A 21307-nucleotide genomic window follows, 5' to 3' on the forward strand; every position below is an offset into this window, starting at 1 on the left:
CCACAACACCCTCTGCCACTAGGTGTTGCTTCGTCCAATCCAGTCAGCTTTCTCATCTAACTTCCTGCCTGACCCCCAGTTTACCCACTATGGTGGGGAGTGGCCTAATGAATAGAACCCTTAGCTCCCCCCGGAGGCCCGGCTGTGAAATGTATTGGTGTCTGTGATACCTGGTCAGATTAACTCCTTCAGTGCCATCGGACGCACCATAGCTCCCCATAGTGGCGGAGCCACAGTACTGCAACGACCAGGACTCTGGGGCGCTGCACTCCCCCCTGGTTAAACACAGTACTCCGGGACTGGGAAGAAAACAACAATACAAGTTAGCAAAAAGACATACAATTTTGTTGAGTGCAATGACAATAAGTATACTTGAACAGGCTTCCCTTTATGGGAGGTAAGGACACTTGAACGTTACAAACATGGCAAAAATATCATAGCAACATGCTATAATTAACTTTTCTTACCCAACCGGGTATTCTACTAAGTGCAAACATTATTGAACAATAATTTAACTTTGCCTTTAAGGACATACACTCTTTATCCACTAAAGACCTTCCTATAATCACATTATAAGGCATTTTAACTTTCTCATTCTCCTACTTTGGATCTGCAGGACCGCCTGTCCTATTGGCACCAGACCTACTGCCTCTCCTTTCTGCTACAGGACCACCCCGTTCAGCCAGGGCCTACTGCCTTTTCAACTACTATACACAGTATAGAACATAACTTTTCTTTCAGTTTGAGAGCACTGAGCCATCTCTACATGACTCCTATGAGGACTCAGGGTTTACCTTCTATCCTAACTTTCTATCAGCATTATCAAAACATTTTCTATCGAACATTAAGCCTTCTCATTATCTTTCTTCCTTTCTTGCATGCTGGACACCCCATCTATCTCTACGGGCCCACTGCATCCTTCTTCTATCTTTCACCTTTCACTTCTCAGAGCACATTATCATTATTTCTTCACATTTAACCAGTTAAACACATATAACTTTTCTCATATAAACATTATCATCATTTCCTTTGGTCAAGACATTATTGCTACTCATCTTAAGCAATATTACTATCGAAGCGTGACAACTGAACATCCCCTTTAAGAGAGGACCAAGTCTCTGTGAGGTAGCGTATCTTCTCAAGCTACCAGTCCATACTCATCAAAAGCTCCGGTATGGTATCTTCACAAAGAGTCTTTAAGTAAAACCAGTAGGAAAGGTATCTTCACAAAGAGTCTTTAAGTAAAACCAGTAGGAAACACCCTTAAGAAGGTGTAAACTATTTACAAAGAAGAGTTTGTATCATGCACGGTCCATGATTACTGCAGTTCTTTCAACTTGTGCAAACTTGAGGAAAAATAAACAAACAAGAAGGATCCCGGGTCAGCAGAGGGATCCCTAGGAATTAACCCTGGACGGGTTTAGCAGCAAACAATCAGGAAACACAAACAGTGAAACAAAGAACTATATACATTTTTAAAGCAGTCATGCTTACTCATTCTTCTGGGAGGAAGGTGGTTTCCTCCCGGGCCTCACCAGACCAACAGGTCGTCCGGCTGGTTCAAGGATCGGGTCCCGCCCCAACAACGACAGGATCCCCCGCCGGGATGTTCTTTTTACCGAGGATCCGGCACGCCCCCACGGTGTATGGTAGGTCCGGGTCCCTCGCTGCTCCCCAGGATCAGGCTCTGTTGTCTTATCGGTGGGAGGTTTCTCTTCGGAAGTTGCAGCGGCGGCCTGAAGCGCAACGCACCGCTGGACGCCCCGCGCCATCCAGCCCGCTTCACTGGTTGCCCTCCTCCACCTGGTATAAGTGACGGCATCACCCGGCTCCAGGTCACGATCGAATCTTCCACTGCAAGGCTCCACCTCTTCTCGGTCCACGTGGACTTGTAGCGGCTCCCCGATCTCCTGGATAACCCCGCGTCCATATTGGGGGTTAAAGGAGACCACTACACCCCAGTGGGACAAGGAGGGCTCCGCAGCAGTGAGGAAGTCTACCTGGGGTACCGGTTGTGGCCGGGCTCGCCATGCAGCCATCGTGTGCCGCAGGTGTTCGGCTTCAGGCATGAGCTTCAAGCCTGGTGTCAGCGGCGCACTTCCAGCCGCGACCGGGTTGAGAGTATCAAGGGACATTGGAGACAAGCAGACCTCCGTGGGCTGGCCCAGCCGAGCAGTCACTCGAGCATCGGCCTCCAGGCGAGCAGCGATCCGCCGGGCCTCGGCTGCGGCCACGCACTCTTCCGACGGCGGCCTGGGGGGTCGGCCCATCGCTGGCTCCGTAAGGGTCAGCTCCCGCAGCGGCGGCGTATCCTGAGCCACACCGGGCTGTCCAGCCTCTCTCAGCGTTCGACCATCCCCATACGGTGCTTCTGGTGTCGCCATCTTTATCTCCTCTCCAATGTCTTCTTCCCGCGGTCTCTTTCGTGGGCGGCCCCGTCTCCATGGTCTCCACCCTCCAAACAGGATCAAGAGGCGGACCTCGGCTGTTGACGGACACGTCCTCAGGACCAAGAAATGTTTAGACTGGGCGGCCATTGTTCTTCGCGCTCTCTAGCTCGTCTACGCCCACTCCACGCCCCTCTTCTCTTCCGGCGCTCTCCTCAGCGCTGCAATGGCGGCGAATTTTGGCGGCAAGTGGCGCAGCACACAGTCCTTGCAATAAAGTACAGTAAATCACAGTTCCAAGGCACACATGACCTGATTCTTCAGGCTTAAGTAGATCCTGTTCGTGACGCCAAGTTTGGAGCGCCCCCACACCGCCGCAGGGCCGAGGGGTACCCAGAGCCGGGCCGCTGGGTCTCAGTCCTGGGGTTGTCACGGTGGCTAGACCCGGTCCGTGGCCCTGTCTGTCAGTGGGGGACGTCCGGTGCAGTAAGTGGTGTTGTAACGGTGCAGTTGTGGGGTGCAGGTCACGGTAAATAACGAGGACACCAGGTTGCAGTCTCTTTACCTCTTTACTGGAGATCTCTGGGTCCTCAGTCCAGAATACGGTTCACCAGGCTGCGCAAGTCCGGCCGGTCCAATGGCACCTCCAGAGTTCTCTTCACAGGTGGAAATCGGTGCCTTCCTTCTTAGCGCTATGTGTTGTAGTCCTCCCCTGCTGTGCTTACGGAAAGTACCCCACAACCGTTGTGTCTGTTTCTTAAGTTCCCTCACAACTCGATTAAATGATGTTCTTCTAATCTTCCGTCCCTTCCTGATGTTACAGTTAGAACGGCACCCGTTTGTCGGATAGGCCTGGAGTTCTTCCGGGACCCTAGAGACGCCCCTCTCCCGCAATTGCCTCCCAAGACTTCATAGGTGATATGTGTTAGACAGCCCGCCTTAAACTGACTGTCCTGCCGCTGTTTAGAGTATTGCTTGAAGCTGAATGTTATAATACTCCCTCGGCGTTCCGGCCACCGGTAGTGCGCCTCAGTAGGGTGTTGCTCCGGTCTTACAGCACGACCCCTACTGGAATTCTCCTATTGCTTGATCTCGTTTCTCACTCAGCACAATCTATGTCGCTTCTAGTCCTTTCTTGGGTCCCGCCGCTTCCCGGAGCTGGCGCGGACCCGTTACGTTCTTTTCAATGCCAAGCCTCTGTCAGGATCCCACCCCTGACAGAGACCCTACTGTCTCTTCCTCCACAACACCCTCTGCCACTAGGTGTTGCTTCGTCCAATCCAGTCAGCTTTCTCATCTAACTTCCTGCCTGACCCCCAGTTTACCCACTATGGTGGGGAGTGGCCTAATGAATAGAACCCTTAGCTCCCCCCGGAGGCCCGGCTGTGAAATGTATTGGTGTCTGTGATACCTGGTCAGATGAACTCCTTCAGTGCCATCGGACGCACCATAGCTCCCCATAGTGGCAGAGCCACAGTACTGCAATGACCAGGACTCTGGGGCGCTGCAGGTACACTGGGCGATGCATCATGTTATCGGCAGCACATGTCCTGGGTACACTGGGCGATGCATCATGTTATTAGCAGCACGTCCTGTGTACTGTTATTGGCAGCATATGTCCTGTATACACCGATTGATACATCATGTTATTGGCAGCACGCCCTGTGTACTGTTATTGGCAGCACATGTCCTGTGTACAGCGGTTGATACACCATGTTATTGACAGCACATGTCCTGTGTACAGCGGTTGATACACCATGCTATTGGCAGCACACCCTGCCCAGCCCATACACCACTCACATCAGTCTTCTGAAGACTGCACTGCGCCTCTATGGTCACAGCAGGATGACTGTAACATTAGCGGGAATTATTTGGGACACAGAACACAGCACGATATGCAAACCTTCATTTTTTTTCAATAGTAGGAGGAAGGATTTACTAAAACTTGGACTTGTTACTGTCTCTCTTAAGTGCTCAGAGCCCAGGGATGCAAGTAGAGGCGGTGCAACAGTTTGCATTTGCACCTGGGTAATGTAGCATAGGGGCTCAAAATGTCCCCTGGGCCATAAGACATGTAGCATTAATGATCTGTGATAGTTGGGGGCCCTGTAGGAGATTTTTCATTGGGCCAACAAGCTTTATTGGTGGAGACAATAACTGTGGCCCAGTGGAAAAAAAAAGATCATGGGGGAAATCAGACATAAATGAAACCGGGCTAATACTCAACAATTAAAGTGGCCACTGTGATAACCAGCCCGGCCCACAGACAGTCCAGACACTGCTGCCCCTATTCAGAAAACACGGCTCTGTGAATTCTGCCTTCATTCTTCGCTCATCTGAGGGTTTAATATAATGAATCTACTCCAGGCATGTCATATAATCCAAGCAGTGAGGGCTGCCGGCGACTTTACCAGCACTGATACATTATAGCAAGTGATTAGGAAAGGTGAGAAACCATTTAGGATTAGCAGTTGAGGAGAGCTGATCCAAAGTGAACCCACAGATGTCATCTATTGACCATTCCTGACCCTCACCTTCATCATCTCCTCTATATTACCACTCTGTAACATGGCGCAGGAAGCAAAGGACGCGCCAATTACCGTGCAAGGGACCTGAAGACAAAGTGGTGACATCCTCAATAACACCAGGTCCGCGTAGCCTGAGAATCCCCAGCTGCTCTCGGCTCACAGAGTCTCAGGATGTGGAAACAAACTTCATTACTGTCCTCAAACAATAACAGGAAAACATCTCGAGACAAAGGCAATGGTGGAAGGAGACGCCAAGAACTTAACCCCCAAGGTGCAGGGCCAGGAATAAACCTCCCCCATGTTACCAAGACATTTCCACTCAGAACCAAAGCTTTAGTCTTAAAGCGCAGCCATCATCTCAGCTGACTCTTCACGATTAGCTGTCCGGTGTGTCCATGAAGGATAACACTACTTCTCACCATTATATGTCTTTTATCCTACATTTTTCACCTCTTCCGGCTCGAGCTCTGGCTGCTATGAAGTCTCTTACACACAAACATGAGGGATTCCTGCTCTCGTCTCTATAGCACAAAATCAGAGAGAACATTGAACAGTTGTGGCAATAATTTTCACACTGACACCAGTTTTGATTTGCACATTTTGCTGCTTCAGCGTTTTTTTGATCTTTTAGCCAATTTTTTCTTCGGTTATTTAAGTAGAATTATAAACATTTCATAAGTATTTACACTTTTATTGACAAATACATCAAGTTTATACAAATAATGAATATTTACAATTTTAACCCTTCATTTTTCAAGACTTCTGCCCTTCCCTCTGGCAGCTGGATATCGGCTTCTGGGCCAAATCCTGACCGAGGACAACACGATCTTGTCTAATCAGGGCTTGGAGTTTATCACAAGGTTTGTGTTTGTAGCTTTTTGAGGATTAACTACAGGTTCTCAATGGGATTGAGCTCTGGGCATTGTCCTGGCCACATTTTCAAAAATTGTCAGTTTTTTTTGTTTACAAAACCACTTAGTTATCACTTTTGCCCACGTTCCATCATGCTGGAAAAAGCATTGTTCGTCACCAAATTTCTACTGGATCATTGGGAAAAATTGCTCTTGGAGTAGGCTTAGATCTCATTATTTATTCATGGCCGTGTTCATAGTAAAATTGTGAGTGAGCCCCCTACATGGATGAGAATCCCCCACACATGAATGGTCTCAGGATGACTTACTGATGGATGACACAACAGACATGGCAGCACTCACTTTTTCTGTAAATGGTGAGCGCTGGAGGCAGTGATGAAAAGAAGTGGCTCATAAATGGAGAAACGAGCAGATTTCTCCAATATTATATATTACAAAAGATCTTATATTCAATCACACTAATCATTTATACAAAGTTAATTGAAATAATAATGATCATAAAAGGTCCAATATCATCCATGATAGATTGAGGATAAATCAAAACCAGGCACTGCGATCTCTGATAGGCCTGGGCTTACAACTGTAGAGGGGTAATTTTTGGTGGGAAAAACAAGATTATAGACCGGTGGATGGTGTGAGGTGTGTTTTGTGGCTTTTAGATAAAAGACTTTGAAAAGAAAAGTAGTTATGGGGGTGCATCAGTTCCTAGTGGGGCCCCTTATGCCACAGAGAATAGCGATGCGAGAAATTACACATGATGGATGGGACCTTGGTACAGATGTTGGGGCTCAGTTTACACTTGAGGAAAAACATCTACAATGATAAATCAGACATATTCATATTCTCTGTCCCCTTCTCAGGACAATTATATTTAGGAAATCACATTAGAATGCAAATGTATTTTTACTTTTTTTTAGCTATTTACTTAATTTCCCATCTCTGACTTTCGGACATCTTCAAGCATGAACTGCAGAGCGGCAGAAGATGTGTCCCGGGCATAGAGGACTTGGTCCTGCGCCAGCTGCTTATGAATTGCAGGAAAGAAAACAACTTCTAAGACAAGAGACTTCACCGAGTCTAGAGACCCCGATCCCCCCCCCTCCGTCCTATAGTGCCCCTCCGGACTTAAGACAACCATGGCCGGGAGACATTACCCAGACTTCCTCCCTATTGTTCTAGTATCTGGGCTCTGGAGCTTGAAGTGACCCATGTGAGCTCCCGAAGAAGGTTCAAGTAAGAAAACAAAACTGAAATGTTAAAATAAAAATAGAAACAAAATATTACAATGTTACATTCTACAATATGGGAGGTAATGGAGGCCATGTGAGGAGTCACAGTTTTTACAAAAAAGATCACAACTAAAAATTGGTGGAAAAGATGTTTTGGAAATCTTGAGACAAGAGAACGACTCAATGACCTCTAGTCAATAGGGTCTGCTTTTCCAGAAGCAGCGCCACCCTTCTCCATGGGTTATATAGGATACTGAAGCTCATTCCCAAACTACTGAATAAACCTCGTACAAATTAATTGCAGATACATTTCATATTTAGTGTAAAATACTTTTTACATTTTCAATAGAATTGCTGAAACTGTAGTCACTTATTTTCTGAGACCTTGAGGTGTAGTGGTTGTGGTTAGGGTGACAAAAAACAAAATTAAAGAAAAAAATAATATGGACGAAAGAAATAGTAAAAAAAAGCCCTTTAAAAAAAAAAAAGTTGACCCCATGATCATGTGCCTTGGCAGCAGCTGCCTGACACTGGTAGCTCCAGTTTGCTACTATCAGCCAGAATCTTCTCTATCTCACGTCAGTTTTTGATTTCTATTGGTGCATAATATTCCTTGTGCACGTGCATGACCCTATATTTACCTTATCTACCACATTTCTGTCTCCAAGTCTTAAACTTTATCCTCCTTTATATTAGTTACATTACACATCAGTATTTATATGCCAAAATCAGGAGTGGAACAATCAGAGGAAAAGTATAATGGAAACACATCACCACTTCTGTATTTTTCACCCACTCCTGATTGTGGCCTACAAATACTGATGTAAAATACTGAACGTGGCTTAAATGTAAGGAATGAATGAGCCATGGTATTTTCCAATACTGACCCCTGTGGAACCCACAAGTAGAGATCTTGGACCAGGAACCGTTTGAGTTTTTGGCTTATTATATCTTGGGAAATCCAGAATACACAGAGCTCCACAGAGAGTCCCGAAAGAAACAAACCCTACAGTATAGAGAACAGTCCATTGTGTCCACTAGTGATTTGTATGTGACTGGAGAGAACAATCTCCTCCATGATCTCCATGCTCAGACTTTACCTCTTTCCATTGTTCTCCATTTCCCTAGTTCCGTGACACATTTTCTGCTCCTTCTAGAACACAAGAACCATCAAAAAAAAGAAGAAAGAAAAGGAATCCCAGATTCAGAGTTCTCCTGCATGAGATTCTTCATTTAACCATAGACTGTATGAAGCCCACTGCCACGTCATGGTGACCCTCAGTGGCTCCTAACTTTTATAGAGCACGACGCCGCTCCTCTAAGGAAATAAAAGTTAGGACCCACTGAGAGGTTCACCGTGACAAGGCAGTGGCTTCATACAGTCTGATCAGAATATTAAATGAAGAACCTCATGTTCAGTTATATATATTTTTGCCTAGCGACAATAGATGAATGTATGATTTTTACGAGGTGCGCTCCATGCTTATTACAGAGTACTGTATCTAGGATTGCCACCTGGCTGGTGAATCACTGGCACGGCCGGCATTTACACTCTGTGGCAGAAAAAGCAAAATATTATTGCAAGAAATAACAAGTGCATAAAAAATAGCACTGAGCAGTCGGGTTACTTCCTACTTGAATTCTCTGCCAGGTCATCCAGCCCTATGGATGTCCGCAGTGTCAGGACTAGGTCTCTAAGTGATTGGCACCAGCCGGGGATTGTAATGGACAAGGCAGCAGTGAGCCGAAGACATCAGACTGACTGCCGGAGAACAGAGTGTTATCACTTACACGGCTTCATGCTGCGCTTCAGTGTCTGTTTGCCATATTATTTTTAATAAGAGCCGATCGTCACTGCTGTGAGTGGCCACTACACAATGTACAGAGCTGCAGTGTTCTGCTCCATACAACGCTCACATCCCACCACTGCCAGAGGCGATACCAGCTGAACAGTGGGGGGCATGTGTCGGACCCCCAGAAATATCATGTTAAGAAGGCCTTATTTGTCACTTGATCCTACAGCAGCACAAACCAGCATACTTCTAATACGGAGCGCTATGCGTAAAGTGAGAGATGTACACAGTGAGTGCACAAGCAGAATAGTGAGTGCAGCACTGGGTACAATACAGCATGTAACTCAGGATCAGTAATGTAATGTATGTACACAGTGACTGCACCAGCAGAATAGTGAGTGCAGCTCTGGGTACAATACAGGATGTAACAGGATCAGTAATGTAATGTATGTACACAGTGACTGCACCAGCAGAATAGTGAGTGCAGCTCTGGAGTATATTACAGGATGTAACTCAGGATCAGTACAGGATCAGTAATGTAATGTATGTACATAGTGAGTGCAGCTCTGGAGTATAATATAGGATGTAACTCAGGATGAGTACAGGATCAGTAATGTAATGTATGTACACAGTGACTGCACCAGCAGAATAGTGAGTGCAGCTCTGGAGTATAATACAGGATGTAACTCAGGATCAGTAATGTAATGTACTGTATGTACACAGTGACTGCACCAGCAGAATAGTGAGTGCAGCTCTGGGTACAATACAGGATGTAACAGGATCAGTAATGTAATGTATATACACAGTGACTGCACCAGCAGAATAGTGAGTGCAGCTCTGGGGTATAATACAGGATGTAACTCAGGATCAGTAATGTAATGTATGTACACAGTGACTGCACCAGCAGAATAGTGAGTGCAGCTCTGGAGTATATTACAGGATGTAACTCAGGATCAGTACAGGATCAGTAATGTAATGTATGTACATAGTGAGTGCAGCTCTGGAGTATAATATAGGATGTAACTCAGGATGAGTACAGGATCAGTAATGTAATGTATGTACACAGTGACTGCACCAGCAGAATAGTGAGTGCAGCTCTAGAGTATAATACAGGATGTAACTCAGGATCAGTAATGTAATGTACTGTATGTACACAGTGACTGCACCAGCAGAATAGTGAGTGCAGCTCTGGAGTATAATACAGGGTGTAACTCAGGATCAGTAATGTAATGTATGTACACAGTGACTGCACCAGTAGAATAGCGAGTGCAGCTCAGGGGTATAATACAGGATGTAACTCAGGATCAGTAATGTAATGAATGTACACAGTGACTGCACCAGCAGAATAGTGAGTGCAGCTCTGTTGTATTATACAGGATGTAACAGGATCAGTAATGTAATGTATGTACACAGTGACTGCACCAGCAGAATAGTGAGTGCAGCTCTGGAGTATATTACAGGATGTAACTCAGGATCAGTACAGGATCAGTAATGTAATGTATGTACATAGTGAGTGCAGCTCTGGAGTATAATATAGGATGTAACTCAGGATGAGTACAGGATCAGTAATGTAATGTATGTACACAGTGACTGCACCAGCAGAATAGTGAGTGCAGCTCTGGAGTATAATACAGGATGTAACTCAGGATCAGTAATGTAATGTACTGTATGTACACAGTGACTGCACCAGCAGAATAGTGAGTGCAGCTCTGGGTACAATACAGGATGTAACAGGATCAGTAATGTAATGTATATACACAGTGACTGCACCAGCAGAATAGTGAGTGCAGCTCTGGGGTATAATACAGGATGTAACTCAGGATCAGTAATGTAATGTATGTACACAGTGACTGCACCAGCAGAATAGTGAGTGCAGCTCTGGAGTATATTACAGGATGTAACTCAGGATCAGTACAGGATCAGTAATGTAATGTATGTACATAGTGAGTGCAGCTCTGGAGTATAATATAGGATGTAACTCAGGATGAGTACAGGATCAGTAATGTAATGTATGTACACAGTGACTGCACCAGCAGAATAGTGAGTGCAGCTCTAGAGTATAATACAGGATGTAACTCAGGATCAGTAATGTAATGTACTGTATGTACACAGTGACTGCACCAGCAGAATAGTGAGTGCAGCTCTGGAGTATAATACAGGGTGTAACTCAGGATCAGTAATGTAATGTATGTACACAGTGACTGCACCAGTAGAATAGCGAGTGCAGCTCAGGAGTATAATACAGGATGTAACTCAGGATCAGTAATGTAATGAATGTACACAGTGACTGCACCAGCAGAATAGTGAGTGCAGCTCTGTTGTATTATACAGGATGTAACTCAGGATCAGTAATGTAATGTATGTACACAGTGAGTGCTTGAGCAGAATAGTGAGTGCAGCTCTGGAGTATAATACAGGATGTAACTCAGGATCAGTACAGGATCAGTAATGTAATGTACGGTATGCACACAGTGACTGCACCAGCAGAATAGTGAGTGCAGCTCTGGAGTATAATACAGGATGTAACTCAGAATTTCTTCATATAACAAGGATTTATATAAATAGTCATATTTATGACTTGGCCCCTCTTTATATAATGTCGGACTTCTTCGCTCCAGTAATCACAAGACTTTAGATTCAACACAAGTTGATTTTCTGGCTATGTGATAGGAGAAGAGCACAATGATCTCCACCAGTTATTGTCATATATACATATGTTTCATTAATATCTGATCGGCCGTCACTCTGGTGTGTGGGGGGCGCTGCGGCTTGTATAGTATTAGACATAGGTGGGTGTATGACTCTACAATATGTTTTTTCTCTGGTGTGGTGCTGTGTGGGGGCTGCAGCCTTTGTCATCTTCCCTTCCCAGACTCACTACATTGTGATTTCCTATACTCCGAGGCCTTCGCAGAGTGTTGAGCGCCAGCGTTTCCTGTGCCTCGCTCCTCTGTTACGCCTTTTCCTCTTTCCATGGCCAAATCCCAGAAATTTGTGGAAGTCAGAGGTGAGCGAACGTGAGAAAGTCACAGAGGGTAAAGCAGAGGGCTCAGCTGATGACCACCGCTACTTAGAAATTTTGGGATTGGTGCTAAGAGTTGACCATCTATGGTGGCGCGGGCAATCATGTGAGAAGGGTGACCCAAGGCTGGATACATTGTACCTAGCGATTGATTATTGATGTCGTCATCCCTTCAGGATCTGACCGCTACTGTTTTTTTTCCTTTGGATGGAATTTCTGGGTTGATATTTTTGGAATATTTTTGTGGATCTATTTTCGGGATTTCTGTCTGGAGAGAAGACACGATGTGGATGTGGCAGTGATTTCTGGACACGTGGACGGCACCAGGACATACTCACCTCTGGATCGGATTTAGGACAATGCGGAGGCTGCTCCATTCCCTCATTCTTGTGGTCATATCTTTACTTTACAAGGAAACAGGTAACTTTAAAGAGTTAATAACATGCAGAATAATTGGGGGACACGTATTAACCTCTGACCTCATTGAAAAAAGAACAACGTCGAGAATTATATTTCAATTTCTCACGAAATTCATGACCCCTGTTTGCTGCCAGTGAATCTTAACAAACCCTAATTCAGTCCTGCTCTCACTGCTGACTGTTTGTTACAATGTATAAATCTAGATAATCCCATCTGACCTCAACTCCAAACTCAGATGTGTCTCCTGAACTCAAGCTCCTTCCTAAACGTATACATTGTAACAATCTATGAAATCAGAAATGATCTCCAGCCTTTAGATATAAACTGTATACAAGTACATGCACATAAATCTTTCCACTCGCTGGCAACAAGCAGAGATCTTGAAATAGAGTATAGTGAATAAATAAAGAGCAAATTTCTAATAAATCTTACAACACCTCTGCTTGCTTTCAGTGAATATAACTTCATTATTCGCACGTAGCGTTTTTGCAGTGTTTCTTCTCAGTGAGTGTTTTCATGCCGAATAGCAAAGCGCTGTACAGTAACAGCACAGTGAGTATCTGTAGCCCTATATACCGGCCACTCACTGATTCCAAGACTGTAGACCCCTGTGATGTCATTTCTGTGACCATTGTGGGTTTTTCTGTCATTAAACGAGGAGTACCAACAATTTTGACCACGTTTGTATGATCTGAACAAGTATATTATGAAGAAGTAAATTAGCAGCCAGTGAACAGCTATAGGGGCCGCCTGTATCTCTGGGAATTATACAGTACTTTATGTCACATAGCAGGGTCTCTAAAGAAGGAGGAGGACTTGTGTCAGTCACATCAGGACCTATGGGCAATAGGAAGAAGGAGCTTAAAAATAATTGTACACAGCATCTCACAGCTTGACTTCAAGCTGCGTCTCCAGTTTAAAATATACAGATCACCTGATCACAAAACGATAGAGGCTCAACTTACATCCTACATAATTACATATTCATATACATAAATATTCTACATGAAAGGTATATCATTATGTAGACACATTACACTACTTACTCTGCATATATCCACCAGCAGAATAGTGAGTGCAGCTCTGGAGTATAATCAGGGCCAGCTCCAGGTTTTTCAGGGCCCCGGGCGAAAAAGTCTCAGTGGGCCCCCCCTTTAACACATACCACAATTCATGATGCACAGATACAGCAGAGATTTATAGGTATAGTATAATCCCAGATTTCACTTCTTACATGAGTGACAGCTATTGTAAATTCTACACTACCATACAGCAGAGGGGCTTTATATAAGTCAACCCCTTATATGCCAATTTTTGTGACCTACTCCCTCTTCCTCAGTTACCAGTAGGCATTTTATTGTTAGCTGAACTTGCTGCAAAGAAGAAACTGCATTCAATGAATATGACAATTTTTTAATGGAAAACTTTTTCAAGTAAACATTAAAAAGTATTAACGTAGAACATTTGTAAAAGTGCAAAAGTGGTAGCATATAGCACAGCCACGTAGTATATAGCACAGTCACGTAGTATATAGCACAGCTACATAGCATATAGCACAGTCACGTAGTATATAGCACAGCCACATAGCATATAGCACAGCCCACGTAGCATATAGCACAGCCACGTAGTATATAACACAGCCACATAGTATATAGCACAGCCACGTAGTATATAGCACAGCCACAAAGCATATAGCACAGCCACGTAGTATATAGCACAGCCACATAGCATATTGCACAGCCACATAGCATGTAACACAGCCCACATAGTATATAACAGCTCACATAGTATATAGCACAGCCATGTAGTATATAGCACAGCCATGTAGTATATAGCACAGCCACGTAGTATATAGCACAGCTACGTAGTATATAGCACAGCCACATAGTATATAGCACAGCCACGTAGTATATAGCACAGCCACATAGCATATAGCACAGCCACGTAGTATATAGCACAGCCACATAGTATATTACACAGCCACATAGCATGTAACACAGCCCACATAGTATATAACACAGCTCACATAGTATATAGCACAGCCATGTAGTATATAGCACAGCCACGTAGTATATAGCACAGCTACGTAGTATATAACACAGCCACGTAGTATATAGCACAGCCACGTAGCATATAGCACAGCCATGTAGTATATAGCACAGCCACGTAGTATATAGCACAGCCACATAGCATATAACACAGCCCACATAGTATATAACACAGCCCATGTAGTATATAGCACAGCCATGAAGTATATAACACAGCCACGTAGTATATAGCACAGCCATGTAGCATACAGCACAGCCACGTAGTATATAGCACAGCCATATAGCATATAACACAGCCCACATAGTATATAACACAGCCCACGTAGTATATAGCACAGCCACGTAGTATATAGCACAGCCACGTAGTATATAGCACAGCCCACATAGTATATAGCACAGCCACGTAGTATATAACACAGCCCACGAAGTATATAGCACAGCCACGTAGCATATAGCACAGCCCACATAGTATATAGCACAGCCACGTAGTATATAACACAGCCCACGTAGTATATAGCACAGCCCACGTAGTATATAGCACAGCGACATAGTATATAGCACAGCCACGTAGTATATAGCACAGCCACAAAGCATATAGCACAGCCACGTAGTATATAGCACAGCCACATAGCATATTGCACAGCCACATAGCATGTAACACAGCCCACATAGTATATAACACAGCTCACGTAGTATATAGCACAGCCATGTAGTATATAGCACAGCCACGTAGTATATAGCACAGCTACGTAGTATATAACACAGCCACGTAGTATATAGCACAGCCACGTAGCATATAGCACAGCCATGTAGTATATAGCACAGCCACGTAGTATATAGCACAGCCACATAGCATATAACACAGCCCACATAGTATATAACACAGCCCATGTAGTATATAGCACAGCCATGAAGTATATAACACAGCCACGTAGTATATAGCACAGCCATGTAGCATACAGCACAGCCACATAGTATATAGCACAGCCATATAGCATATAACACAGCCCACATAGTATATAACACAACCCACGTAGTATATAGCACAGCCACGTAGTATATAGCACAGCCACGTAGTATATAGCACAGCCCACATAGTATATAGCACAGCCACGTAGTATATAACACAGCCCACGAAGTATATAGCACAGCCACGTAGCATATAGCACAGCCCACATAGTATATAGCACAGCCACGTAGTATATAACACAGCCCACGTAGTATATAGCACAGCCCACGTAGTATATAGCACAGCCACGTAGTATATAGCACAGCCACAAAGCATATAGCACAGCCACGTAGTATATAGCACAGCCACATAGCATATTGCACAGCCACATAGCATGTAACACAGCCCACATAGTATATAACACAGCTCACGTAGTATATAGCACAGCCATGTAGTATATAGCACAGCCACGTAGTATATAGCACAGCTACGTAGTATATAACACAGCCACGTAGTATATAGCACAGCCACGTAGCATATAGCACAGCCATGTAGTATATAGCACAGCCACGTAGTATATAGCACAGCCACATAGCATATAACACAGCCCACATAGTATATAACACAGCCCATGTAGTATATAGCACAGCCATGAAGTATATAACACAGCCACGTAGTATATAGCACAGCCATGTAGCATACAGCACAGCCACGTAGTATATAGCACAGCCATATAGCATATAACACAGCCCACATAGTATATAACACAGCCCACGTAGTATATAGCACAGCCACGTAGTATATAGCACAGCCACGTAGTATATAGCACAGCCCACATAGTATATAGCACAGCCACGTAGTATATAACACAGCCCACGAAGTATATAGCACAGCCACGTAGCATATAGCACAGCCCACATAGTATATAGCACAGCCACGTAGTATATAACACAGCCCACGTAGTATATAGCACAGCCCACGTAGTATATAGCACAGCCACATAGTATATAGCACAGCCACGTAGTATATAGCACAGCCACAAAGCATATAGCACAGCCACGTAGTATATAGCACAGCCACATAGCATATTGCACAGCCACATAGCATGTAACACAGCCCACATAGTATATAACACAGCTCACGTAGTATATAGCACAGCCATGTAGTATATAGCACAGCCACGTAGTATATAGCACAGCTACGTAGTATATAGCACAGCCACATAGTATATAGCACAGCCACGTAGTATATAGCACAGCCACATAGCATATAGCACAGCCACGTAGTATATAGCACAGCCACATAGTATATTACACAGCCACATAGCATGTAACACAGCCCACATAGTATATAACACAGCTCACGTAGTATATAGCACAGCCATGTAGTATATAGCACAGCCACGTAGTATATAGCACAGCTACGTAGTATATAACACAGCCACGTAGTATATAGCACAGCCACGTAGCATATAGCACAGCCATGTAGTATATGGCACAGCCACGTAGTATATAGCACAGCCACATAGCATATAACACAGCCCACATAGTATATAACACAGCCCATGTAGTATATAGCACAGCCATGAAGTATATAACACAGCCACGTAGTATATAGCACAGCCATGTAGCATACAGCACAGCCACATAGTATATAGCACAGCCATATAGCATATAACACAGCCCACATAGTATATAACACAGCCCACGTAGTATATAGCACAGCCACGTAGTATATAGCACAGCCACGTAGTATATAGCACAGCCCACATAGTATATAGCACAGCCACGTAGTATATAACACAGCCCACGAAGTATATAGCACAGCCACGTAGCATATAGCACAGCCCACATAGTATATAGCACAGCCACGTAGTATATAACACAGCCCACGTAGTATATAGCACAGCCACGTAGTATATAGCAAAGCCACGTATCATATAGCACAGCCACGTAGTATATAGCACAGCCACGTAGTATATAGCACAGCCACGTAGCATATAACACAGCCCACATAGTATATAGCACAGCCACGTAGCATATAGCACAGCCCATGTAGCATATAGCACAGCCAAGTAGTATACAGCACAGCCACGTAACATATAACACAGCCCACATAGTATATAACACAGCCCACGTAGCATATAGCACAGCCATGTAGTATATATCACAGTCCACGTAGCATATGGCACAGCCATGTGGTATTCAGTACAGCCCACATCTTCCCTCTCCCACCGAGAATGGCCCCACAGTCCAGTACTCACTGTTATAGTAAAAAAACAAACAAAAAAACACTCTCCTCATGACCGCGCCACGCTGCTCCCTGCTCCTGTCTCAGCGGCTGCACTGCCTGGCACACAGTGAGTGCGTGATGACATCATCGCGCACCCGCAGTGTCAGAGGCAGAGCGGGGAATGATGGGAGAGGGAGCGTCAGCTGACGTTCTCTCCTCTATCATTGCTTTGAACTGTACCAGCAGATGCCGGTATAGTTCAATGCGGCGGTGGCGGGGGAGTCGGCGCTGGCGGCAGGCGGGCCCTCCTGCCTCACAGGGGCCCCATAGCGGCTGCGTGATATGCTGCTAGCTGAGGGGAGCGGGGGCCCTAGGATGCCTGCCCCTAACTCCGGCCCTCCCTGCCTGCAGGGGCCCCCCAGAGCCTCAGTGTACCGTATCATGAATGGGCCCCCCCCCATCTCGCCAGGGCCCCGGCTCTTGCCCGGGTGCACCGAGTGCTGACACCTGCCGAATAGTGAGTGCAGCTCTGGGGTATAGTACAGGATGTAACTCAGAATCAGTACAGGATCAGTAATGTAATGTATGTACACAGTGACTGCACCAGCAGAATAGTGAGTGCAGCTCTGGAGTATAATACAGGATGTAACTCAGAATCAGTAATGTAATATATGTACACAGTGACTGCACCAGCAGAACAGTGAGTGCAGCTCTGGATTATAATACAGGATGTAACTCAGAATCAGTAATGTAATATATGTACACAGTGACTGCACCAGCAGAACAGTGAGTGCAGCTCTGGAGCATAATACAGGATATAACTGGATTAGTAATGTAATGTATGTACAGTGACTGCACCAGCAGAATAGTGAGTGCAGCTCTGGAGTATAATACAGGATATAACTCAGAATCAGTAATGTAATGTATGTACACAGTGACTGCACCAGCAGAATAGTGAGTGCAGCTCTGGAGTATAATACAGGATGTAACTCAGAATCAGTACAGGATCAGAAATGTAATGTATGTACACAGTGACTGCACCAGCAGAATAGTGAGTGCAGCTCTGGAGTATAATACAGGATATAACAGGATCAGTAATGTAATGTATGTACACAGTGACTGGACCAGCAAAATAGTGAGTGCAGCGCTGGAGTATAATACAGGATGTAACTCAGGATCAGTAATGTAATGTATGTACACAGTGACTGCACCAGCAGAATAATGAGTGCAGCTCTGGAGTATAATACAGGATGTAACTCAGGATCAGTAATGTAATGTATGTACACAGTGACTGCACCAGCAGAATAGTGAGTGCAGCTCTGGGGTATAATACAGGATGTAACTCAGGATCAGTAATGTAATGTATGTACACAGTGACTGCACCAGCAGAATAGTGAGTGCAGCTCTGGAGCATAATACAGGATGTAACTCATGATCAGTACAGGATGAGTAATGTAATTACAGCGTTATATATTTGGATTCAGAGCTGACATCGGCTTTGTGTGACTTTGTGACTTGGACATTGCAGGAGCTGTACTAGATGTCACATTGGTGTCATTTACCTCATTTAACTCTGAGCACCGAAAAGGGGATTTCTCGTTATCATGTGTCACCGGGGAGCGGGATATGAAGAGCTCGGATCTGCGCATTGAACGAGATAACAAGATTGTGCTCATCCCCGCTGGGGAACCATTCAAGATAAAATCGCTGGACAAGGAGCTGCACGCCAGCGGGTTCTCTAGGAATGCACTAGTGGGCGTCTTCTACTGCACTGCTCGGGGGCCGTCTGAGCAGACCAAAATACTGTACCCGTATAACAGTCCATACGGTAAGTGCAGGAACGGCAAATATAATAATTAAAGGGCATCTCCAGCCATAAGTGATGAATAGCAATGATGGGAATGATGCTGGAGTCATTTTCTTGGATGTATGTATTCATATTCATTTTATTTATGTGGACTATCACTCCCATCATGCCTTAGGTTTTATGATCTCTTTATTATAGGAGCAACTTGCTTGTGCTCATTGGCGCCCCCTGCTGAGTAATGTAATGGGCATGAGTGGGGGAAGGCCACTGACAACCGCCATCAGTACATTCAAATACGTGGCTGCTTTCTTCCAGGAACATCGCCATGCTTGTCCATAAATTGGGTCTTGAATTGCAGCTTGAAAAAGTCTGAAATCCCCTGAGGATGTTGAGGCTTGAAGTTCTCCGCTAGAATTATTCTGTTCAATATAATTGTGTAGTGGGAGATAAGATGGCAGCTTCCCAGCTAATGCTAATACCTGACAGTGGGGTCGGTATCTACTGTCTACTTCCAAGGGCAGAATTATGATGGCAGCTCTGGATGTGAATGTAAAAGAGACTCAATCTGACACTAAACAGTAAAACAGAAGTAAATGAGGCATCTGCAAAATTCTTCATCTTTCTATGTCTTTCATTATATAGAGACAGTTTGCAACTTTGTGTCTCATGTCCTCATCATTTATCAAATCTCTGCTTGTTGTCAGGCAATGAGAGCACTCCTGCCTTATGTCCAGTGGCTGAAAATGGTCCTGAACCAACACTTCTCACAGCTGAGGATTATTTACAATTGTATCCCATCTATAATATGCGATATTGGGAGCAACACAAATCTCTCTCCTGCCCATTGTTACAAAGTATCAGTGCGGACTGGAAACAGTACCTTGTAAGACGTATTATGGCCACATGGGTTTTGAACAAATTTCCCAAACTGACAGCAAGCAAAAGTCTTGGAAACAGGGACAGATTGGAGCATAAAGATCCACATTAATTTGAGACTTTCGAGCAGCATTTGATGCAAGCTGCAAAAAAAATTGCTGCAAATCATGAAATTAGATAAATTGCCCCAATTTTCTTATTTTGGAAAAATGACGTAATTGTAGGTCTAGCCTCTCGGCAGTGGTTTTTGTCTCCAAGTTTAAGACAAATTGTAGAAATCAGAAAATGGCTCAATTTTTGGTGCCTTTGGCATTTGCTGATTTATCTGACAATAAAATGTGCCAAAATTATTAAGCGTACCAACTTCTTTTATCTTATACCATAGTAAGAGGAAGAGCAGTTTACGACTTTTCCAGACTTGTTGTGTCTCGTGCTGTATTTTGTTATTACTTCTTTTGTGAAGTGTAATGGTGCTGCTTCTATTCCTCCAGAGCTGTAATCCTCAGGAGCTGTAATCCTCCTGTCACTGATTGTGTTTCCTTACTTCTGTTCTGTACGGTAGTGGAGATCTTATCGCTTCTCTGATAAATGCAGTAAAAAACTAAACTCCTTGGTTCCCAGGAAGAAATAAAAAAAAATAAGTGAAACGTTTAATTGATGGCGATTAATTTGCAAGGAAGCAACTTTCGATTTACGGGAGAAATTCTCTGATAATTTTTAAGAGCAGGAAACAAAAAGAACGTGAGATAAGAACCCTGAGACTAAAAAGAGAAAACAAGGAAGTGCCCAGAGAATGAGAAGTCTGGAGCTTTTAGATTATTTGGCTTTAAAAATAATAAAAGTGTTTAAAGGGAATCTCCACCTTTTATCATGTTATTTTTATGACCAACATCCTGTGCGGATCCTTTTTTTTAATAAACCTTTAATTTTGTCGGAATCCTATTTTTTTTAAACAGAAATCTAAATCCCCGTATATACTTAGAGATCAATTATAACAATTATTTCTCCCTGCAGTCACCTCTAGGTGGAGACACAGAGTGTGCACTATAATAGTGAATTAAATGGATATGTTGTATGCAGTGAGCTCCCTCTAGTGGTGACTACAGGTAGGCAAAATTGTATTATTTAAATTCAGAATCAAGCC

At 44.2% G+C, this 21307-nt stretch overlaps 1 protein-coding gene across 1 annotated transcript in view; it reads left to right on the forward strand.

Annotated features, from left to right (window-relative positions):
* The first annotated feature begins 11656 nt into the window (after window positions 1-11656).
* The window catches only part of TIE1 (tyrosine kinase with immunoglobulin like and EGF like domains 1), a 32948-nt gene continuing 23297 nt past the window's right edge, over window positions 11657-21307 (forward strand). The window contains exons 1-2 of the mRNA XM_077277376.1: window positions 11657-12251; window positions 19009-19308. Coding sequence (XP_077133491.1) covers window positions 12191-12251; window positions 19009-19308 — 361 coding nt within the window. The 5' untranslated portion in view covers window positions 11657-12190. The remainder of the gene's footprint in view (window positions 12252-19008; window positions 19309-21307) is intronic.

Source organism: Ranitomeya variabilis, chromosome 8, assembly GCF_051348905.1.
Source record: "Ranitomeya variabilis isolate aRanVar5 chromosome 8, aRanVar5.hap1, whole genome shotgun sequence".
In the NCBI taxonomy this organism is placed as follows: Eukaryota; Metazoa; Chordata; class Amphibia; order Anura; family Dendrobatidae; genus Ranitomeya; species Ranitomeya variabilis.